Here is a 25,308-nt window from a genome sequence, read left to right on the forward strand (position 1 = left end):
GCCCTCTTGCTGCCTTTCTTTCGAGATGGAATAGACTTAGCTTGTCCATTGAGGATCTCTCCCTTGAGGAGCAATCACTCTTCTTGAACTCCCCTCTTCCTGGGGTCATGGTCCCTTAGGGCCTGACTGACAAGCCTCCTGAGCTTGTCAAAGTCGGCTTTTCTGAAGTCAAGGACTTCTGTGTTGCTGACTGACTTGCCAGCTTTACGGCAGATGGTGAAGGTGATCAGCTCGTGGTTGCCGTCACCCAGCTTCCCATCGATCACTAGGTCGCCGATTAGGTCATCCCCAGTAGCCAGTACCAGGTCGAGCAGCACTTTGCTTCTCGTTGGCCCATAGACTTCTTGAGTCAGGTAGAGGTCATCCACACAGGAGAGGAAGCTTTGCAACCGCTTGGATTTTGCTGAGCGATCCTCCCATGAGATGTCTGGGTAATTGAAGTCACCCATGACAACCATGGTCCTGAAGCATGTGGCCTCAGCCAGCTCCCAGGCGAACTCCTGGTCAAGCTCAGGACTTCGGGTGGGAGGTCTGTAGTAGACTCCCACCGTTGTGTCCCCTGTGCCATGTTCCCCACGAATTTTTAACCCAGAGGGTCTCTAGCTGTCCACCCTGGTCGCCAACATCAGCTTGCAGGGACTTTTAGAAAATCTTTTCTTTCATTTCTGAATCCTATATAGCAACGGTTGGCAACCTTTTACAAGCTGTGGGCCAGAACAACCCAGGTTCAATCCAATGCAGGCCAGGTGGCTATGGCAGCACATAAGCACTGGAGGTGTTTCCCTTCACCTCACACTGAGGCCAGCCAGCTGGGAGGTGTACCCACTCTGCCACTGCTTCCCCCCAAACCCCTGCTCTGCAGCTGTCATGTGGGCAGATGGTGCTGAGCTGCACCAGGAACAGGTGTCTGAAAATGGTCTACCCTACTGCTACTTACCATGGTTCCTTCTCCCCCAGCCATGGCATGGGTACAACTGTAAGCCTTTCAGTAGAGCTCCCCACAGGCTGGAAGCTACACCCATGCTGCAGTTGAGAGGGCAGAAGTGGCAGAGCAGTTTAAGGATGCTCAGAGCCAGTGCAGCTCCCCAGCTATCTGGCCCAGCTGGAGTACAAGGAAAGCTCCTGGCCTGCCATGCTGCCAAAACCACCTGGCCCATGTCACACCAGTCCTAGGTGGGTGGGGATAAACAGCAGCAGCATCAGTGTATTTGGAAGTTTCCTGGCTCCAGTGCAGTTTCTCTCTGCCTGGCCCAAGCAAAGCCTTCCAGCTCTGTGGGCCAGATCTAGTCGCTCTGCTAACTAGGTCCAGCCCATGAGCTGTATGTTCCTCATCCCTTCTGTAAAGACTTGTTCCTAATCATGAATTAAATTTTTCCTTATCATACCATAAACATGCAAATATACTTAATTTAGTCTGCTGGACAGTGATATCACAAGGGCAATCACAGGGGTATGCCCCAATCACCTTCACCACCATATTTCTGGGTTTGGAATCTATATGGGTGCAAACAGGTGGGTCATGCATGACAATGGCCTGAGTGGGGCTTGCTGTTGTAGTATAGACATGGTCTATAATTCCTGCACTCTAAATGGCTCCTGCACTTTAATTCATCCGTGCATTAAATAAAGGCGAAAGAGGCCAAAACAAAGAACTAATTTAACACTGCTACAAAGTCTTTTTGGCTGTGGGCTTTATAACTAGATGGGAGTGCAAGGTTCACCCTGCACTCTTCTGTGCCAATACCCTCCATAGAAGAAAATACATGTACAAGATAGGAACAGGTTCCAAAAAAGCTACCACAATCCTTCCCTTTGTGAGGGGAGAGGGTGAGGAGAGGACAGAGTTGAAACTCAGCCAGTATGCCCAGTGACATACAGATGCCAATGTTTTGGGCAGCATACACTATGGGATACAGCTGCTGAAGCATGCTCTACTTGGCACAATATAAAGGGAGGCTTTGTCCTATTCCTCAGCAGTAGGGGGAAAAAAAAGAAACAAAAAACTACTACCCTTTACATGAGAAGGTTAGATAAGAATGTGATGATTTATTCCTTACTTTGCATATCACCTTTTTGGCTGTTTTTCTCTCTTTTTATAATTTTCCCTACTGCAAAAGAAATCAGATCTCTTGAAAGCTTGAGGGTTATGAAAACATTTTTTTTTTGGTTTAAATTTGTAATTCAGTTAGGCATAATGCACAGAATTTAATTAGGTACTTTAATTAGGAACTCTGCATCCTACAGATTTTTACTGGAGTGGAATACTTTCTTTATTTCATGGTCAGGAAATCCATTGAAACTTAATCCCATGCTGATAACAGTACCATGCAGACAGTTGCTGAATCTACCTGCTGATGCTAAGTCCTTCCCAGGGGTCTTGTCAATGTACTAGTTAAGCTGACAAGAAAGCTGACAGTTGAGCATTTTTTTTCAAACATTTTGATCTATAAATTTTATTTTTTTTACAATGGTAAACAGGAAAAGTTACCATATGCCCTGCTGAATCAAAATGTGCTACTTACTTATCATTGTGGTTCATCATGGCAGTTCAATAACAAATATAGCTTCCTACAACCAGGGGATACTGTTGTGTTAGCAAAAACACCTAAACTTTGTCCATCAACAGTTGAAGGTGGTCAAAAAAAAGAAAAAGAAAATCCAAAGTACAGTTGTAAAGGTGGAAGCATTACATTTAAGTGGCACCTGGCTGAGAAAATATTTAAAACATTACTTTGTTGAGAGGACACCACTCATCTGGACCTGAGATATCAAAATTTTATATAGAACTTATAACACAGGCTTGTACCCCCATGAGAGAATCAATCTTACTGGTCACCAGCTGCAGATATTATTTTCAAATAGTTAATGAATCTCAACCATCCAAGATAGTATGCTTGCTTTGATCATATTTGTAAGACTGTTCTCATAAACAAACTAGTTTTGATCCAGTGACATCAAAATTAAATTACTCAATGCAAGGCATATGCAAAACAAATGACCAAGTCTGGCTTTTCTAGCTTATTTGCTACCTTGAACTCGCATGATTTTCTTGAATTTGCACTTGTATTGCTAAAGAAGAAAAGGAGAAGAAAAAGTTTGTTTTTCTTTTCTGTTGACTCCAGTCACGGTCGAGGAATAATGAAAACTCAATGCCTTGTGCTATGTTCTCCCTGTTATCTGCTTATTTGACATTGTTCAATTAGTATAAAGACCAGAAAGAATGCACTGAAGCCATGTTAAAATATAATTACTGCTTTCTGTATTCAGTTTCCACCTAACTCTAAGACTCCTATATATAACAAACGACCCCCCTCCCCCCATGATTGCTAGAGAGTTATAAAGATTAAACAGTAGACAAGAATTAGTGATCTTGTTATTGAAATAACCCCAGACAAGAAGACTGACCAATATAAGAGGAGAAATGAGTTGCATCAACTCCTGTAAAAACTTAGGGCACCCTGTACCTGAATTTTCCAAATCAACTGAATGTCAAAAGTGTCTCATTACATGTAGATGCAACTAGTCTTGAAAATAAGATTCCTTCTCACATTTGAATTCTGAAGCTACTGGTTTCAGTAACTGTTGCCTTCTGCTTCGAAATATGGTTGGCATGTGAGACTGGAAAATCAGATAATTATGTCAAGGAGTGGGTAATCAGTTTCTTCCTAATTTATTTTCACATATTTGTCAGATTAGCAAAAAAAAAAAAAAAAGATCTTCATTTTCAACTCATCCCTTATTGGAGCTGTCATATCACCACCCCCTGACAGGGTTCCTTTCATTCTGTCAGCAATCAAATGCATGTATCCATTGAGTATATATATGGCTATAAATGACTTAGAAACAATTTGCAATCATATTTTGATTTTTTTCAACTGGATTTCAAATAAAGAATTACCTTTTTTCCTCCAGATATTGTATTACACTCTTAAATTGCTGGCACAGTGCACAAATAAAACAGATAGGGTACAGACTACCTTGGCATCTATTCAAGCTTTAGGGTAAGTTATCTTAAAAAATCTTTTGCAAATAGGTACCAGACTCCATATGTTGTAAGTCTTCCAGGCAGACAGGAAACAAAGTATAAAATTATAGTAATACAAATGCACAACCCACACAAAGTCCTTCCAATGAGGCAGGCATAACAATTACAGTGATTAGAACATAACTCTCATAGTTTCATAGATGTTAGGGGCTGGAAGGGACCTTTGCAGATCATCGCTAAATCTATTGAAGCTAAAATAGCTGGACATTGCATAACTCTACTCCCCAAGATTTTACCTAATTTCATAAGATGAAAGCCATATATCCATCCAGGGATCCACAGTCCACCCATTTCCTACTGGAGCCAATGGGAGTATTTTCACTGATTCCAATGGAAACTGGGTAAGTCCTCATGCAGCAGTATTGCCCTCTGAAAAAATATTACATTTTTCTTGTCCTATTTGAGGGAAAAACTAACTATTATGCATGGTGAATCAAACTAAAAGAAAATCAGTGGGAACACTTCAGAATTCATTGGGTTAAATAACATCTCTCTTTTCAGACATGCGGTTTAGATTTCCTCTAGTCCAGCAGTTTTCAAACTGTCTTCCATGGAAACCCAGGGTTCTGCAATAGGTCATTAGGGAGGGTTTGAACAGACTGGGGACAACGGCAGAGCAGGACAGGAGGCAATGCACTGCCACGGCAGAGCCAGGTCACCCTGAGCCATGGAGCCAAGGGTAGGAGCTCCGCAGCAGAAGCAGCAATATGAAAGGGTTCTGAACCTTCAGAAAGTTTGAAAACCACTGTTTTAGTCTTATTACTTAAAGAAAAACATGCATTACTTTGAGAAAAACCTGGAGGTCTTGTGTCTGGGTGTGCTGCAGAATATCTTGCTGTAGATGTCTGAACACTGATATACACATATATATCTGATAATCAGGACCCAGAAAAATACATGTGGCAATATAATGACAGATCTCACTCCAGTCCATGTAATTCCAGAAGCACTGAGTTAGCCATTGCTGACAAATCTAAGGGGAAAAAAAACAAAACAAAAACATTCAACGTTTTAAGGAAATTCTCTAGTATTTAACAAAACTGATTCACAACTTTTCTACACTGCCCTACTCAGAGGTGAGAAACCCTGATTAGTAAGATGCATATTTAAGATGATACAGTATTTAGCTGACAAATATATACTTCATTATGGTATCTGTGTGTCTTCAAAAATGCTCCTGTGGATCCCCAGATTTAGGAAAAATGCTCTCTCACTGAACAAACTTGGTATCTTATTTTTTCCTCGGGTGCCGAGATGTGAGAACGTAAGAGATGCTGTGATTCCTACTACCCTATAACTAGCTCCACATAATTCAGGAATCTTCTGTCCATGACTCCAAGGTAGGTGCACAGGGATTGGGAATCCCTATGGCAATGAATGCAAACCAGCACAGTTACCATACAATGATTCCTCCTTTGAGGACTTCTCCTATAGATCACCAGTCTTGAAAGATTAACAAGCCCAAGTGACCCTCTGAAAAGTACAAGACAAAAAGGAATTCAGAGCCAGGAAGTAGCTTCTTTGATCTCAAAATTATGACAAATGAAGCAACACAAAATTGACTCCTAAGAACATTATCCTGACCACCAAACAAATTGACCCAAAAGACCCAAGATGCAAAAAAAGCATAGCAATGGAGCAGACAAAAACAAAGGGCTTTCCATTAAAAGCAACAGCTACTCTGCCGATATGAAAAAGGACTTCTGAAGGAGAATAAAAAAAATATGCTGAAGGACTGACTATCTGCTGATAATAGTCCAAAGGATACAAAGTACAGCAGAAGCCAAGGTCATCGTTTTATATTGCTAGCCCTGAGGAACGCTGCTAAACAAGGCCAAGTGGTCTGGAACTATCAAGGTTAATCACCCAAGTTTCAGAGACAAATGAACACATCCCACTAGTGCAGATGTTAAATTAAAAGTCCAGTGAAGGGGAAAAATACTCATTTTTATGTATGGACATTTCTTAATGTGATTTTCTTTCACGGGGATGGAAAGCTTTGAAGACATGTTTCATGCGTATTTCCCTCTAAATTAAACGATTTCTGTGCCTCCTAAATGAACAGTCAGTACTTCCCTGAGGCACCTTTGCATTTATTGAATGGGGATGAAAGACAGTCTTTAGCCATTCCATTCCCCACATCTATCTGTGACTTAAGATGTGTACAGTACATTACATTTAGCTCTAGCCCACAAATCCACACTCAGCCCCCAAGTGTTTAAAAATATGCAGCTGTAGAAAGTACTGTGATTGATTAGATCACAATAGCCATGCCTTGGAATTAGATCTGCTATCCACACACTGACTTTAATATAAGTTAAGTTGCTTCCATGGTTTAACTGAAGCACTATTTTTTTAATACTCAGTGTTGCTGAATATGACCACAAGTAGCAAAACAGCTCTCTTCTAGTGGGTAGTTTGTATTACAGTGATTCTATGCTGTAACTTTCTTTGTTCTGCCCCAACAATGTGCCTCAAACTCTGAACTGGATGGCGACAAGGAAAATAATTCAGTCACCATGCTCATAAAGTCCTAGACTTCTTTATAGCCGCTTCTAATAAAAGTGTTAATTAGTGTCAATGGTGAATTATTTATGGGCTGTGCAGTTGCTCAGCACTCTAGTATTCACATACAATAATGACATTATCCTTGTAATGTCCCTGTAAGGTAAAGAAATATCAGTATCTAAACACTACAGACAAGGAACCGAGGCATAAAAAGATTAAAGACATGATTTTCAGATGAGCTGGGCACCAACAGCTCCCATTTACTTGGGAAATATTGATCTTAATCCTTTGAAAATGAGGCATGAGGTGACTTGCTCAATATCATAAGGAAGGCTTTGGCAGAGATTGTAATAGGATCCAAATCTCCTGAAGCTCAGTACTTTAAGCACAAGACTATTATTCTAGTCCTGTGACAGGGACCTTCTGATGAGAACATTTCTCCTACAGGAATTAGAATTCAGCAGTAATTTGGCATGCTCAATGTCTCTAAAACTTGGACAATTAACCTTGATAATTCCAGACCCCTTGACTTTGTTTAGGTGAGGATAAGATGTGTTTTGTAAGGACATATTAATTAGCATATCCTAACAACATACTCTGCAAATCCAAGTTAAAAAAGGACAATTGACTTCAATGAATGCAGGCCAAGCATGAGTAGATGCCTTTTGTTATTTTGCTGTCACGTCCTTCATATTTTAAAATATAGCCTGTGCCTTTCCCTTTAAAAACATTTTTTTTCTGTAGTAATTTTAAGCATCTCAGCCTTTGTGGGTAGACTGAGATGTATAAAATAAGCAGGAACCTACTGAATTCCCGATTTTGTGGGTTCTGTGAAATCCGGCATTGCTCATTAAATGCAGCCAATGCCTGCAAAATCCAGCGGGGGTTGAGGGGGAGGGGGTGGTGAGCATACTGAATATAAAATGCTGGCTCTCCAGAGAGAGCTAGTAGTTTTTAGCACACTGCGGCAGCCTGCCAAGGTGGGAAGGGAGAAGGGGGCTGCACACTCAAAGGAATGCTACCCTCCCATCTCCGCTGATTGGCTGTGAGGGCTGCCTGCCATGTGGACCTGACCCCATGCACCAATCAGCAGTGAGGGGTGGGGCTGCACGACAGCCCTCACAGCCAACCAGCTGGGACACATGACAGGCAGCCCATGCAGCTAATCAGTGGTGAGGGGCAGGACCACTGTGGCCCTTTGGCCAATCAGAGGTATGGAGCAGGAGGGGAGCCATGGTCTGCCTGTGAAATGGCTGCCCGGGCCTGCATTCTGCCCCCACAAATTAGATAGGTCCCTACAAATAAGGAAGCAGAAGAAAGCAGAGATGGAAAGGCCTGGAGGGCTAAAGAATCATCTCTTTTAACTAAAAGCTGTAAATAAGCCTGCATCTGTCTTCATAAAGAAAACATTCAACATCAAACTTGGCACAAAAAGATCTTTAGAAAGGCTCAAGTTAGGGACAACAGTAAGTTTTGGGTTTTTTTTTTTTATACTGATCTTTTCTGTAGCACCAATGTTTAACTAGTTTATTTTGGTGGACTGTATGCATAAAGGAAGGGGAAGATCCTCAGGTGAAATAAAATGTCATAATGACATTGAAGTCAACTACTTTCCATTTCAAAGTATGTCAAGTGTATATTTGTATCCCTACACATTTAAATGATGTTTAAAAGACACAAAACAAATACTTCTCTTTTAATGTGACTTTGTTTTGTGTGGATGAAGTTTAAAGTTTCATTCTTAAGTCTTTTCACTGTTACTGAGTTTTATAGCTTGTTATATATTAGAGTCTAACATGGAATGTCCTTGATTTTATGGATTTAAGACAATACTTAATGACATTTTAATTCTCTTTCATAAATTACCTGTGATGGAGTGAAACCAGACATGTGGAAAGCTGAAAAGACAAGCGGCAACTCAGCCTTCAGCAACATCTCAATGTAGTGAGCACTGCAAAAATAGACTGGATGGATACCAGATTCTGCTGTATCAATAGCAAGGTGTATCTGACCAGGAGAGAAACAAAGGGTGAAAATCACTGCACAACAAAAGAAGAAAACATGATTTCACATAGGCACCTTTCTGAACCCATATTTTTGTTTCTCCTTCTATCCCAATTCAACACATATAGATAAAATTATAGTAGGAAAAAACAAAGTAATCTCACGAATGTGTCTAAGAAATATATATTAGTCATTACCAGCATCAGAAAAACCTGTAGTAAACTGTACAGAAAATTGCAAAATTAAAAATATATAAAAGTTTAGCAGTTATGCCTTTCTGTTGATTACCCAGTTCCTTATTAAATGCATTAATGGATGAATGTATTTAATGGATGAAGCTGTATTTTACATGAGGGAGTAGAGAATAAAGGACGGTTCCTTACTGGATGGTAGGTGGGGAACTGGATGAAGCTTTTAGGATGTGCCAAGCATGTTTGCATGTGTATGTCCATGTGTGCTGGAGGGGAGGGGGGGATGTGGAGGGAAGGAATGAAGATCTGTTTTATGGGGGAAAGGATTGAGAAGTTATCAATGGAGAATGCTCTGAGCATATGGCTTTTCAAGTGATGAGCCTTTGGGTTTACTGAATATTCAGTGGCTGACATGGAGCCCTTGTCTTCTTCCCCTTTCCCCTGCCTCCCTTCCCACTGTATCCTTCTGCACAGGAATATTCCCAATTGGATCTTTCCACTGTACACAATTGATCTCTCACAGGTGAGAGTAATGCATTAGAAGTTAAAAATTCTGGCTACTAGCTCCCTGCAACAACACTTATTCCATGAGAGCAGCTATGGCTCTCATCTGGGGCATGGAGCACATACAGTGGCTCTGGCCATGGTCTTGGGCAGGCAGCAGGAGCAGTTATTCTGACGTGGCACCAGCATGCATAGGAGGTAGCTACAGCTACAGCCTCAGGTTGGGGATAGAGCTGCAGCTACTGCCTGCTTTGTGCTGGTACTTGAATCCAAGACATGGTTTTCTCCCGCCACCCTCCCCACCCCCTATGTGGAAGGGGGAAAATACTTAGCCTTGGATTTAAGTAAACACTGTACTTCATCTGATGAAGAATGCAGTTACTATTCAGGCTTACAGTTTTCTGTATTATTTAGTTTATAAAGCTGGCACTCTGCTCTGGCTTCTAAGAATAAGATGAACAATTTCATTCTATCTGTATTAGCACAGCTTTTTCCAAAAGAATGCTCAGTCCAGAATGAGCCCCAAGGTTAAAGAGTGGTGCAGCTAAGCAATCTATCCCAAAATAATAATAATAAAAAGATTGATTTAAGTTGATTTAGCTCTTTTGAAAGTGATAGGGTGAAGTCAAAATAGGAATATGGTGTTCAGGAGGTATGCCTACACCATGACAGCAAGGGGTCCTAGCTAGGCTGCTTCTAAGCCCACTGTGCCCACCCATTTCCACTAACATGCTGCAAGACTACTAACACACTGGTGAAGACATCCTGGGCCATACCTATGTGACAGCTGTGAAGATTTCAGTTCCCTGTGTGTTTGGGAGCAGCTGCTGGAGATGAACCCAGAGTAGCCTCTGCAGTGAACTTCTGGGTTTGCAGCATGTCACAGCAGGGCGGTGCTCACAATCAGCCTGGCTGGGGGAAGACTGCTGTCATGGTATAGCCATATGCAGTGTATCCTGTTGCCCCCTCATTTGAATTTTCATTCAAACCAAATTGAATTATTTGCTACTTTGGTGTTGGAGTCCAGACCAGATTTATTACCCTCTGTTATTTTAACACCCCTAGTTGTACTGGACAGAATCCCTAATGTGGGATATGGATATATATGTCATCATAGTACTTAAATCACTCCAGGTAATTTCAGGCTTTTTACTCATTGGTGTACATGCCCAAAGACCTTGTTTATGGACAATAGGTAGCAGAGAGACACCACAGCGAGAATTTGATTATCACTTTGTCAGTATAAAAACTTGTGTTGGCAGAAAAGAACTATTTTATTTGGTCCCAATCCTTACAAAGGGTACTCCATTTCTCTAAGGGACCAGCTATTTAGCAAATAGATCTCTATCTATGTACTCAAAATAGATCTCAAGCCCCATGGCACAGGTGGGGATGACCGTAAGCAGCCGTGACCCTGCATGTCCTGTACTTGCCGATTTGAGCTCAGCAGCGGTGGCAGTGGGGAATAATCTGCTGTTCACCATGGGGGAAAATTGGCTGCTCCCCCTCCCACCACTGGAACTCCCTGCGGCAGCCACTCAGAGCCCACATGGGGCTGTCTGATCTCTCCTCTGCATCTCTGCTGCCCATGGGGCAGCAGTGTCACCGGAGTACAAGCACAGGCAGCCCTGTGTGGGCTCCAAGCACATGTGGAAGGGAGTGTCGGCAGCAGAAGGGGATGGGCTGGTTTTCCCCCACACTCAGCTGCAGTTTGTTCATTGCTGCCGCTGCCAGCCTGGGTTCCATGCCAGCTCCAGTTTCGTCCATCAGGCTAAGAAGCAGCAGGGCAAGAATTGCTGCTGGGGGAGATGAAAGCGCTCCACTCCTTGCTGCCACTGGGCAGTGTTTCCTGGGGGAGCCCACACTGCGCTAGGTTCCACTGTGGCTCCTTTGCCACTGGCTCTGTGCTCTCTCAGCATAGCTGCTCCACCCAGCCACTGCTGCTACACTGGGCAGCACAGAGCTGGTGGCAAAGGAGCTGCAATGGAGCCTGGCTTGGGAGGGGGGTGCGCTTTTGCCCCATGCCCAGCTGTAGTTTGTTCATTACCACCACTGCCAGCCTAGGGCCTGTGGCAGCTCCAGGCTCACCTAATGGGCTGAACAGCACTGGCGGCAGGGCACAAACTGCTGCTGGGGCAGGGGAAAAGCAGCCATTCTGGCGCTCCCTGCGGCAGCTGCTTGGAGCTCTCTGTTGCCACCACTGCTCCACATGCAGCAGGGACATGGCAGAGAGGCAGGACAGCCCTGTGTGGGCTCTGGGAGGCTGCCACAGGGAGTGCTGGCAGCAGGACGGGCCACCCCCGCCCCGCACTGAGCAGCAGCTTGCTCCCCGCCACTGCTGCTGCTCAGCCCGGCTGGGCAAGTGCGAGGCGTGTGGGGTCAGGGCTGCTTATGGTCGTCCCTACCCGTGCCATGGGGTGGGACAGGCAGGGCTAGGAATGAGGGGGCACGCAGCAACCAGCAGCAGCCAGGCAGGAACACAGGACCCATGCCAGTGCCAACACTGGCAGGGCCCAGAGTGGGTGGGAGTAGCACAGGGGTCCCAGATGGCTGGGGCTCTATGGAGCCAGGCCAACTCCCCTCTCTCCCCGCTGGTGCAGTGCAGCTCAGCTCCACAGACCCCTGCCAACCTGTGGCCTGCATTCCTGCTGCCCCACTCTGGGCCCCACCAGCGCTGTTCCCAGGACACTGGCATAGGCCCTGCACTCCTCCAAGCCCGCTTGCTTCCACTCCCCCCACCACCACTTTCCCCACCTTCCTACCAGTCCCCCCACCCACCCTTCTTACCTGAATTTCCCAGTCACAGCAGGGAGACACAAACAGCCCCATGGTCCCAGGCTGAAAGACCCTGCTACTGCCCCAGCTGCTGTCATCTTTGGCAGACAGCTGGGGCAGATTAATATTAATTTTCTATCCCCATGGGCCAGATAGAATGGGCCGGTGGGCCGGGTGCAGTCCAGGGCCATATTTTGCCCACCCCTGTGCTAGCAGCACAATAGTTAATCAATACAATACACATGTAGTTTTCATTCCTATATAGCCACTTCACCACTAATCTTGGTGAAAATTGTGACAAAGAACATATAGGTCAATATTTGGAACAACAGTAATAGTAAGACTAAGTCTGAAATTTATGACATGCTTATAGTAAAGGGAGAGACATGTGAGAATCTCTGCCCAGAAACACATGATTTCTCAACCTGAGAAGTTCTCTCTACATTTTATGGATAAAATTGATTGGGACTTGGATTCCTGTTAATGCAGCACCTGGCAAATAAACCCTTTAAATTCATGGAAAAAGTATAAAGCCTGAAGAGACTATTAGATTATTTAGTGTTACTAGCCATGGCATTCTACCCAGTTACCTCTATATATTGTATGTCTGAATAAAGCTAAACTTGTATTAAGCAAACCCTTAAGAAGGGTCTTGATTTGAAGAGAATTAGACCCCGAGAAGCTTTTCTAGAAATACTCCCAATACTTGAGGATTTTCCATCAGTATTATTTTTAATCTTTATCAAATAGCTATTTCTTAATCCATTTTATGTTTATTCTGCTGGTAACATGCAGTGTTATTTTATATAATGTGAGGGTCATGCAGTAATAATGTCAAAACTTTGTCCATTAAAAGTATGTAGTTAACCTTTATCAACCAAAATTAAATTTCATCACTGAATAATAAATCAGATTTGTTTGACAGGGCTTATATTTCATACAACCATGTTGGCTGGCATTCTTATACTGTTATCCTTTATGTCTTTATGAAATTGGATATTCAAATAATTTTGCTTGGGAAAGATGTCAAGTTAGCCTGTCTATACTTATCTGGATCATCCTACTGCCCTTTTTTAATTCTGGCAGAACATTAGTGGTCTTCCAGTCATCCAGAATTTTTTTGTCATTTCAAGATTTATTAAAAATTAAATTCAGCAGGCCAGACTTTGCCTTTGTCAATCCTTTCAGGAAATTAGTGCACACATTATTCCGGCCATCTTTCAACTCATGAACTATTTAAATATACAGTTAGTGATTATGCAATATCCAAGCATCTAGGGTTTGTAAACTTGCCAATTAACCAGTTCTTGCTTAGATAGAGATAAAACCCCTCAGATTTGAGAGTGTCCAGAACAAAGACTTCCATTGTAAGACAGCCAAACATTTCAGTGCTGGACCACCCCCAGAAGTGGGGCTGGTGCTTTAAGCGGTAGAACTCCTCTTGAAGAAAAGCTATAGAATCATTTAATTGGAAAAACAGTTTCTAATGACTGGCTACAGTTGGTAGTTTAATTTATACTGGTTAGAGAATCTGAAAACATTTCCATTAATTCTATAAAATAAAACCCTTTTCTTTGGTTAGTTTGTTTTATATAGATAGATACCTTGTTTAACAAAGAATGAAAAGTATGGATCTTACAGAATTAACTCAGTTTAAAATACTAGCCTTTAAAAATATCAAAGCATTTAGGACCCTATTTATAATGATGTTTCAAAGTCACGAAGACCCTTTCAATATTTTTCTCAGTATAACACTGATATTTGGTACCTTTTAATGATTTTTAATACAGCAAAGCTAATAATCAAAACAATGAACTTCAGTATTACAATAATAATAAAACAATCCACTCAATAGTAGCTTCAGCCTACACACAGAATTTAACACCACTAATAAAGTTTATTTTATTGCCAACTTTAAAATTCAATAAACACTGCCATTACCATGAGTCTACCTGTTATTTCAGTACCTTTAAACAACCATTTGAGCAAATGTCAAATCTATATTTTTCTAAGAGAATTTTTAAGGGACAAGCACTCAGAGCTTTAATGAAAAGTTAATGCATTATTAAAACAGTCAGTGAAATTGATAAACATTCCTTTGAAAAAATTCAAAGCGGCCTTAAAAAAAACAACCAAAAAACATCTTTAACATCTTACAGACATATGTAGTCTTGGCAGCCAGAGAAATGCTGAGATGAGAAGATGAGAGAACTGCTGAAGAAATGTTAATGTTTTTTCTCTGTCTCCTAACATTATCAGGAATACAGATGATGCAAACCAGTCATGGCCAGCATAATGTCCCTGCAGACAACCTGTTTAAGAAGAAAATTAAGGAACCCAACAAACTTCTATTAGCGTGCAAGCATTTTTCTTTTCTTTAAAGACAAAAGAAAAACAAACAAAAAACCCCCAACCAAACAAAAAAGCCCCACAACCCCTCAAAAACAAACTAAGGGAGGGAAAGTAGATTCACGTGTGAATCATAACAAGTCATGTACTTAAAAAAATTATACCATACTAAAAAACAAAACAGGAATCCTGGAAATAACTAATAATCTGAAAAAACAAATATCATCTGTACATCTGTCGACCTGATGTGTCAGCTCTGAAGTTTTGTACCAATATAGTACAGCATCAGAGCAACTGGAGAAACAGATTACAACAAAGCAACTAGGATTTTGGCAAAGCAGACCAACAGAAACCAGGCAACGAATTTGAGAATTGCAAAGGAGAAGGCAAAAGAGCGTGGACAGCTTTGTAAGTCTGATCCATAAATCTACTGTTGCAGCGAATACACGAAGTAGTGATTAAGGATACTGAAGGAGATGTACCAGCATATTTGACTGACCTACTATGTAAACTATGAAGGACAGAAAGCTGGACTGGAATCAGAATGGTTCAAAGTATGGAAAAGAGTTTGATAAGCCATCTTGTTTCCAACACATTTTAATATCCATACAGAAACGATCATGTATGAAGCCCTAAATGGAAGATGCTGGCTTATTAATTTGTGATATACAGACAGACAGCTGTACCACTACCCTAAAAGAGCTGAAAGATGTAGTTTGCAACCAAAGATTAGTTGTGCAGTACTTGGGTGCACTCTTAATGGAAGATAATAAATGCATCAATGAAGTAAGACACAGTTGAGGAAAATTTCCTTATGAACTAATTTATACTGAGAAAGAGTTAACTTGATCTATGGAGGGTTTAACCCGATCTAGTGAACACCTGCACGTGTTCACAGCACAGCTGTGGCCATCATCCTAACCCCTGGGATGTGCTGTTACTGGCCCCCCTCTGCTTCCCACTGACTTTAACTTGGCTATTATTAGCCCCCTCACATAGCAACCCTCCCACCACAAATTCACTGAACCCCAGACCTACCAGCTACCCCAATCCTGCAAGCCTCTGCCCCAGCCTCAAGTTACTAAACCTTGGGGGGCTGTCAGCTCTGCTCCCACTCTACTTTTACGCATCTTAATGTAAGCTGCTTAAACCTATACTAAAGTGCAGTGAACCTAAGGAGCTGGAGAAAAAAAATTACTAGCACTTGAGATGATATGCTTCAGAAGGACACTGAATTTTTCTTAGACCCTACAACAAATCCAGCATATATGGGCACTCAATAGCATTAGAACTAAATCTGGATTAATGGAAATTGAGACAGAAAAAAAAGAAATTGATTTGCTCAGGTCCCTTCTGACCCTACCAGCTATGAAACTATGAAATACCACAGGCACTTTCTAAAAATAACAGGAGGCAGTTTAGAAAAGAATATAATAGAAGACTGAGCTCCAGGGAAGAGAAAGGAGGACTGACCAAGGAACTGAGGCTAGGAAGACACATGGAAGACTTGACTGCATTATATATAAATTGAATGGCAAGGCTGACAAAAGACAACTAATTGAAGATCTTTTTGTTCATTATATTGCTGACTCTGTAAATGAGAAGGGCACTTGACTGAACTATACAAATGCAACAGAAGAGATACATTTCAGTGAGGCAACAGGTTTTAGCTTCCAAACTGCCAAAACTTCCGAGGTGTATAAAATAGGAGTAACCAATAAAATGAAAGCCTTAAAAAAGTGCCACATATATTCTGACCTTGTCCTTAAGAAGTAAAACAAATTCATTACAAAAGTTAGCATAGACAGGCAAAAGAGATTTTTCTTTTATATAATTTTATAAAAATAAAAAGAAATGTAAATATTCTCGTAAAAAGTAAGAAAATCAAAAACTTAGTGCAAATTAAATTATAATGATTAAGTATTAAATGTTCAATGTGATTAGTATTGTCCCCAAAGGCATACGGAAACATACAGAAGTCCTATTGAAGGTAAGGATCCAGTGCTACTATACACATATATAAAAAGATCTAATATAAATGACACATATTAAAAGCCCAAAGGACTTAAAATTAAAGTAGACAACAAGCTTAACAAACTCCAGGTGATGAAAGGGCAAGAATGAAGGTAAGTGATATTATTCTGTTTAATGGAGACTTTCTAATTGTATAAAAATTATTAGCAGGGGTGGATTTCTTTCTGTACAGTGTCATCCTAATTACTTTTTAGTTTTTTCCACTGTCAGGAAAATCAAAGTATCAGAAGACTGTAAAAAATGCTCTGGCAGTTCAACTGCTACTGTTATTTTATTGGATATGGTAATTCACGTTTTTGGGAAAGGATACGAAGAGAGGACTTCATAGTTGTTTTCTGTTCCTTTAGAAATTTCTCAGAATGCTTTAACACCAAACATAGATCATTTTCTGCGTTGTCTTTCAATAAATTTAAATATTTTCCATACCTAGCAACAACAAAAAACCACCAACATTTTAAAAAGTGAATTAAGTTTAAATAAAAAGTTGTTTAAAGTTCATTTAAAACAGGTTGCATTACATAAATCCAAAATTTATAAATAAATCAAACATTTTAGAGTTTACAAAATTAAGTATTCATACCAGTGGACAGAATTACTAGTTTAAATTTGATCAAGAAGCACAGCAGGCATTTATTATTCGAATGTCAGCCTTCATTTTTTTAAACGAACACTACTTATTTGTAAATACTGTAATATTTTATCTAATAATGTACATTTTGTTCCTGTACACTGTTATCCTTATCACTAATAAGTAAATCCTGATGTTTCCAATTACACTTAGTGATAAAAATAAATCTAGATGGAATTATAAAAATCAGTCTGTAGAACTACAGTCACCAGAACTAAAATACATTACTTTACCCTTCATAATGGTCTTGCAAATTACAAATGAACTAATATAAGTAAATGTCATATGACTAAGCTTAGCTAAACACAGAGCTATTTAAAGAGGCAATGTTGGGATAAAAATACATAACGGGATAATGTAAGTTTAACTGTAAATCTTTCTAAACAAGTTGTAATTAGCCCTCAGCATAATAAAGGATAATAACCTATATAATTTGTTGCAGATAATTTAATGATATTCTAATACCTTTTTCATTTGGAAAATAAGAATTAATTTTCTCAAAGACGATCTTTAGATTTAAACGGTACAAAATGTTGAGCTGACGGATTAACTATCATTAAAGTCATTCCAAGGAAATCAAACAAAATCTAGAAATACTCTAGGGAAACATTTTTATACACTCTACCTGACTGTCATTTTAATGCCAAGTTGCTGCACAGATAAAAGGCTTTCATTCTTCACATTTGCATCAGCAGCTAAAAACAAAAGAAAAAAAAAAAATATAAAATGTTATTAATGTTTGTATTGTAATCATGATTTTAATTGAAAACTGATGGAAGCAATATTTTTACATATTTTAATGTCAAATCTTGAGACTGTTTTGTTTTGGAAGTGCTGTCAGTAGCCTCTACAAAGAATACAACAGGAAATTACAAATACCTAATGCATCCCCTTTTATAAAAAATACATCTGAAAATGAAAAGTTCTTGTTTTGCATGGTCATAACTGGACATGTGCAAAACTAGAACAAGCAATAACATGGGGCCTTGGTCTTTGGGTCTCATTCTTAGCACATCCTGACACTTCTTGGAGGAGGATACAAATAAAACTGACTTTTGATCCAGCAGTTTTAGATGTTTCTAGTTGTAAAGTTGCTCTTACTTTCTCCATCATAAATCCCACAAAATATATTATAAATATTGAGCTGAAGGAGACATAAAAGTACTTTCATATATTGTTCCTTAAAATGGTAACATGTATTCATTTTATGCACTTTGCATTAGTTTAAAAAGCTGTAAAGCAGACCAACAAACTAATACACCTGGATGCATTAAAACAAAGCATCCTCTGTAATTGTTATTTTCTTGAATATTTAAATCCTAAATGGGAAAAAAAAACCCCTAACAAAATGATTTAGTCTCTTTCTCTCGCATTATAATTAAGGACAAAAGGTAGACTCCTAAGCAAACACTCAGTATGCAGTGGGTGCATTTATAAGTGCGCTTAATTGTGCAGTGGGACTAATGTGCTACAGTGTAGTGTCACAAAGGGCTATTAGCATGATATCAGCTAGATGAGATATGTCATTAGCATGGAGCAATAAACTCTAGCACATATTGCACTGGAGTTTATCACCCCTGGGTGCTGTGTTTGAATGTGCACATGGTACCACAGCACACTGAGCAGGGTTGGATCAATTATTATGCTCCAGCACATGCAATTAAATCGAGTCTGCTCCAACATGCTGTAATTACAGTGCATCAGAGCAGCCCCCGTACAAATGTATAGGGAATTATATAAATTAGAGTTGGAAGGGACCATCCTAACCAAGGTTTTGTCTAGCCAGGTCTTAAAAATCTCCTAGGATGCAGATTTCACGGTCTCTCTGGGTAACCTGTTTCAGTGCTTTACTACCCTTCTATAAGATTTTCCTAATATCTAACCTAAACTTCCCTTGGTACAACTTGAGACCATTGCTCCTCGTTCTGTCATCTGCTACCACTGAAGACATCTAGTTCCATCCTCTTCTGAACCACCATTCAGGTAGCTGAAGTCTGCTATATAATCCCCACACAGGCTTCTCTTTTCCAGACTAAATAAACTCAGTCCCCTCAGCCTCTCCTCAGTTATGGGCCCCAGCTCTGTCACCATTTTTGTTCCCATCTACTGGACTCTCTCCAGTTCATATACATCCTTTCTGTAGTGGGGGCCCCAAAATTGAACACAGTACTCCAGATGTGGCCTCACCAGTACTGAAGAGGGGAATAATCACTTTCCTTGGCCTGTTGGCAACATGCCTTCCAATGCAGCCCAGTATGCCATTACCCTTGTTGGCAACAAGGACACACTGTTGGCCCATATTCAGCTTATTGTCCATTTAACCCCCAGGTCCATTTTTGCAGAACTGCTGCCCAGACAGACAGCCCCCAGCCTGTACCAGTGCATGGGATTGCTCTGTCCTAAGTGCAGGACTTTGCACTTGTCCTTTTTGAACCTCATGAAATTCCTTTTGGCCCTATCCTTCCTTCATTTTGTCTAAGTCACTCTGAATCCAAGTCTTACCCTTCAGCGTATCTACCACTCCTCTCAGCTTGGTGTCATCTGCAAACATGCTGAGGATGCACTCCAGCCCATCTTCCAGGTCACCGATAAAGATACTGAACAAAATTGGCCCCAGGACCAACCCCTAGGGCACTCCACTTGATACTGGGTTCCAACTAGATAACAAGCTATTGACTATTAATGTCTGAGTCCAATGATCCAGCAAGCTTTCTATCCACCTTACACCTGTCTATTCATCCAATCTGAACTTCCTTAGCTTTCTTGAGAGAATGTTGTGCAAGACCATATCAAAACTCTTGCTGAAGTCAAGGTATGTCATGTCCACTGCTCTTCCCACATCCACAGAGAAAGTCATCTCAATATAGAGGCCAATCAGGTTAGGCAGGCATAACTTGCCCTTGGTGAATCCATGATTACTGTTTGTAATTACCTTCTCCAAGTGCTTAGAAATGGATTCTTTGAGGACCTGCTCCTTAATTTTCCAGGGATCAGGGGGAGGGTGACTGGTCTGTAGCTCACCAGAAGCTCCTCCTTTCCCTTCCTAAAGATGGGCACTATATTTGCCCTTTTCCAATCATCTGGGACCTCTCCCACTAGTTTTCAAAGATAATAGTCAGCAGCTCTGCAATCACATTGGCCAACTCCCTCAGCACTCTTGGGTGCATTGCATCTGGTCCCACAGAGTTGTACATGTTCGTTTTTTCCAAATAGTCCTTAATCTGTTCTTTTGTCACTGTTGGCTGCTCACTTACTCCCCAAACTGTGCTGCCAGGTGCACTAATCAGGGAGCTGTACTTGCCTGAGAAGCAAGAGGTGAAAAAAGCATTGAGTCCTTCAGCCTTTCACAATTTCATCTGTCACTAGGTTGCCTCTCCCATTTAGTAAGAAACCCATACTTCCCCTAATCTTTCTCTTGTTGCTGACATACTTGTAGAAAGCTTTCTTGTTACTCTTCACATCCCTTGCTTCAACTCCAACTAAGCTTTGATCTTCCTAATTTAATCCCTGCATGCTTGAGCAATAGCCTTATACTCCACCCTAGTTGTTTTCCCCAAGTTTCCACTTCTTGTAAACTTCCTTCTGTGTTTTAGCTCACTAGAGTTCCCTGCTAAGCCAAGCTAGTCATTTGTCACACTTGCTAATCTTTCTGTGCATTGGGGTGATTCACTCTACACCTCAGTAAGGTGTCTTTAAAATATAACCAGCTCTCCTGTACTCATTTCCCCCTTAGACAGGCCTCCCAGGGGATCCTGCCCATCAATTTCCTGAGTGAGTCAAATTCTGCTCTTCTGAAGTTCAGGGTTCATATTCTACTGCTCTCCTTCCTTTCTCAGGATCATGAACTCATTCATCTCGTGGTCACAGCTGCCCAAGTTGCCATCCCCCAGCACTTTTTCCTCGTTTGTGAGCATGAGATGAAGAGCATGGCCCCTCTTGCACCAGGAAGCTGTCTCCAACACTCTCCGAAAACTTCCTGGATTGCTGTTTTTCTCACCTCCCAACAGATGTCAGGGTGATTCAAGTCCCCCATGAGAACCAAAGCTTGTGTTTGAGAAACTTCTGCTAGCTGTTTGAAGAAAGCCTCATGCACCTCATCCTCCCAATTTAGTGGTTTACAGCACACAGCTACCACATCACCCTTGCTGCTCTCCCACCCAATCCTAACCCAGAGACTTTCAACAGGCCTCTCTCTAGTTTCATACTGAAGCTCTAAACAATCATACAGCTCTTTTACATAAAAAGCAACTCCTCCCTCTTCTCCCCTGCCTGTCCTTCCTGAACAGTTTGTACCCATCCACAACAGTGCTCCAGTTACATGAGCTATCCCAAGTCTCTGTTATTCCAATCATGTCACAGTTCTGCGAATGTGGTCACTTAGGGAGTCTCTTTTCCAGTACTTCCTGCTCATTTCCCAAACTGCATGCATTTATGTACAGACACCTGAGGTAACCAGCCAACTGCCCTACTTTCTCAAGTATGAGAAGGCATCCCCTATTGCCATCTCCTGGTTGCGCTTCCTCCAGGTCACCCACATACCTCAGGGCTTTTGTGTTCATCCCTCAACAATCCTAGTTTAAAGCCCTTCTTCACTAGGTTTGTGAACCTGCCTGCAAAGATGCTCTTCCCTTTCTTCATCAGGTGGATCCTGTTTCTTCCTAGCAATTCTTGGAACAACGTGCCATGGTCAAGAAGCCAAAGCCCTGTTGACCATACCATCTGCACAGCCATGCATTGTTCTGTAGGATGTGTCTGCTCCTGCCCAGCCCCTTCCCCTTGATGGATCAAGAAGAACACCAGCTCTCTTCCTGTCTCTTTCCAAACAGACCTTCCCTAGCAAACTCCCCTGGAAACTGGCCTGTTGACTGGTCCTTGGTCCCAAAAAGTTCCCTTTTCCCTGCTTCCTCTTACCAAACTGACAGTGAAGAAAGTTGAGAGAGTTTCCAGGGAAACTCCCTGGTGAAGTCCCCCTCACTTAGACCAGTACTTTAGCCCCAGGCTTAACTAGAGTCCCAACTCCTAGATACTTACAGTAAATATATGTAGGTTAGCTACTCTTATTTAAAGAAATAGCTTACCTTAATGGCTTCCTTGCAAAGAGTGGGGCAGTAAACTGACTTGCAAACTACCGTTTGCTGTCTCTGGTCGCTGGCTCCCTGGTCACTTAGGGAGTCTCTTTTTATGACCTGCTGTGCCTGGCTCTGTTCCTCGTTAGGAGTTTTGTCAGACACAGACAGCAATCACTAGAAGCACTTCCAGCTGTGCAGAGCACATGCTCAAAACATATACAGCTCACCAAACAAACACTCAGCAAGCCAAACACACTGGCAGCCCTAGCTCACTTACCTTGCTGGAGCAAGATCTGGAGTCTGGTTCCTCTTCTTTTTCCTCCTTTTGACCTCAGTGAACTGCCTGCATACTGCTGTGTTTGCTGGCTCTGTTTGCTCACTCCCTGGTTGCTTGGGAATTCTCCCTTTATACCTTACCAGGCCTGGCTCCACCCCCTTGTTAATACTTTTGTCAGACACAGGCAGCAATCACCCAGCACTCACTCAGCCAGCAGCACTCCCAGCTGCTCAGGGAATACTTGAAACAGTTCACAATGTCTAACTGTTTTTGAAACTGGCCATGACCCCTATCACATTAGGAAGAAGGGAAATGAGATAGTAGTCTCTAAGCCAACAAAGAAGCCTATCCCCTATACCAGTGTGTCCCGGGAGTACAAGCATGGGGGAACAAGGAGCCCTGACCACCAGGGAACCTGGGACAAGGGGAACACAACCCCAAAAGAAAAACCCTGTAAAAGAAGAAAACTTACCCCTTATAGGATGCCAACGATTTGGGGAGACAAAAGAAAAACCTGCGTGGTTTATTAGCCATGCTTATCTGCAGCTGGAGCCAGGTGACGTCAGCGGGAGACGCCGCCTGGCGGATTCAAAAGCCAGCTCTGAAAGGGAGCGAGCAAGGACGTCAGGAGTGAGAGAATCGGCAGGGATCTCCCATGCCAGGTGCATCCAGCACTGGCAGAAGCAAGAAGATCTGATGTGGAAGCCGGCATCGGCACTGACAGACCCGGAGGAAATGTCCCACACTGGCGGTGAACGGCACGGGAGCGCAGGACCTGAGGTGGCTCAGTGAAGAGCCGTGGAAGACCATGGCTGGGGCAAAGAGCCAAATCCTAGATAAGGAGACATGCTAGGCTAGAGTTTGGGTGGAAGAAAAAGGGCTGAACAGCCTGATACCCCTCCACTTTTTCTTTTCAGTCTTTTCATTATTTTACTGCGCTTATAATTAGTTAAGATAGTTCCTTCCCTCTTCTCAGTCCTCAGTTTTTTTTTTCTCTCTCTTACTTTGACTCAGGATCTTGCAGGTTATTTTGCTGTAGACAGGTCTTAAGGTGTCTGTAAGCGAATTCTGGTGGAGGAAGAGGGCAGCAGTAGCATATAGCTCAGGACGGAACCAGCAGGCTACTGAGATGCATCTCCATGGACAGGACATCCAGAAATCCCTGGGTTATGATGATAAGAAGGTTGGACTAATGAAAGCGTAAGGAGCATGAAGATCTGGAATTGATATCACCAGAGGGCAAGCCGCACAGAGATCTTGAGGCTCATCTCAGAGGCTGGCATATGGATGGGGTGTAGGGGAGCTGGAGCCCCACGTACATCTGCCAGGAGACGTGATAACTCCGGAAGTCCCCAGCACTAAAGATCCATCCAAAGTTGTGCCAGGCTAGTTTTGGGGTTTTCCCCGAAGTGACCAAGGGTCTCTTCCAGGATTGTATGAGGTCACATCGCGTCCAAAACCAGGCACATGTACTACAGCTGCATGGGAGAGGATAATCGAACTGAGATGGGCACACTGTGTGATCCTCCTGTGGTTGGTTTAGTTGACATCGGGATCAGAATCCTTCAAGGGTGCAGTAAAATGCAGCTACATATAAGACCCGAACTGCAGTCTCCATTTTAATTAATTTAATTAATTTCATGTGCAGTTATTATTGCCCATTTGGTGTTAAGAGAACGCATTTAATTTAACTGATTTTAGTTGTCTTTTCTTCTCCATTGTAGTAATTTATTTCTGCTGGAAAACGTTTTTCTCCTTACTATCCCCCTTGGATATTTTGCCCCTCTATTTTGAATGAAAACAAAAATTAACATGAGGTTTGGATTTAATAGCAATTCCACATTATATTGTATCCAGTGACACCAAACCACTTACTTTTGTGCACCAGCATATTTGATGTAACCAGAGCTCTGTACACAGTGCTGCTGCTTAACTGCCAACCTATAAAAATACATGTAAAACTGCAATTTTTGTTTCCCAATCTAGGTCAAAATCCCCTTTTTTCCATTTTGGAACAGTAGATTTAACAAAGCAAAAGAAAATCATTTAGAAGTTAGTGTTCTGATTCAAAATTTGACCCAGAAATCTTAGCACTGCTTTAAGTTACCATAAAACTGTCTAAGAGGCTACAATTTTTTGTGGGTGATATCTTTAGATGCCTGGTATCTTTTATTAGACCAACACAAATAGTTGGAAAACAATTTTTAAGCAAGCTTTCAGGTTCAAAAACCCTTTGTCAGGCTAAGGAAATTTCAGCAGTTGGTGTATGCTCTTCCTAGATGGAATGAAGAGTAGAGAAGCTAGAGGATAGGTTGGTATGCATACAAGATAGGCAGTCAGAGAAGATGTAGATTGAGAAGTCAATGGGACTGGCTGGGGAGGAGGATAGAGAAGGGGGATGAATAGTGGAGAAGTGCCTGGGGAGTCAGATGTCAGACAGGTTATAATGTTTCATAAATCCAATGTCTATATTTACTCCATGATTTTTAGTATCCAGGAGGTTGATGAAGTGGAGTTCATAGGCTCATCTCTGGGAAATGTTTTGTAAGTTTCCTTTGAGGATCAGGACTAAGAGATTGGAGAGAGAGTGGTTTTCTTGTGAGAAATGTGCCCCCACAGGTAATTGGGTATTCCTGTCTTTGATAGATTTCCAATGTGCATTCATTCTGGTGCGCAGTTGTTGTTTGGTCTCTCTTACGTATTTTCCATCAGGGCATTTGGTGCATTGGATGAGATATATTACATTTCTAGAGGTGCAGTTGAAAGATCCAGAAATGCTGATGGCTCTGTTGTGGGGTGTAGTAATTGTGGGGGTGGTGGTCCACCTAAGTCCTTAGACCAACACAGCTACAACCTACACCTCTTTAGATGCCTGAAAACTTGTCTAAATCTCTCCCAACTATGCAGTTGGTTTGATAATTGGT

General features: G+C 41.8%; 1 protein-coding gene across 1 annotated transcript in view; it reads right to left on the minus strand.

The window, feature by feature from the left end:
- TBC1D32 (TBC1 domain family member 32) overlaps positions 1 to 25,308 on the minus strand; it is a 166,602-nt gene that overhangs the window by 16,857 nt on the left and 124,437 nt on the right. The window contains exons 29-33 of the mRNA XM_019537971.1: positions 17,664 to 17,733; positions 16,721 to 16,836; positions 14,185 to 14,339; positions 8,420 to 8,560; positions 4,830 to 5,018 (exon numbers count right to left, since the gene is read on the minus strand). Coding sequence (XP_019393516.1) covers positions 4,830 to 5,018; positions 8,420 to 8,560; positions 14,185 to 14,339; positions 16,721 to 16,836; positions 17,664 to 17,733 — 671 coding nt within the window. The remainder of the gene's footprint in view (positions 1 to 4,829; positions 5,019 to 8,419; positions 8,561 to 14,184; positions 14,340 to 16,720; positions 16,837 to 17,663; positions 17,734 to 25,308) is intronic.

The sequence above is a fragment of the Crocodylus porosus genome, unplaced genomic scaffold, assembly GCF_001723895.1.
Source record: "Crocodylus porosus isolate Cpor-Errol unplaced genomic scaffold, CroPor_comp1, whole genome shotgun sequence".
NCBI lineage: Eukaryota > Metazoa > Chordata > Crocodylia > Crocodylidae > Crocodylus > Crocodylus porosus.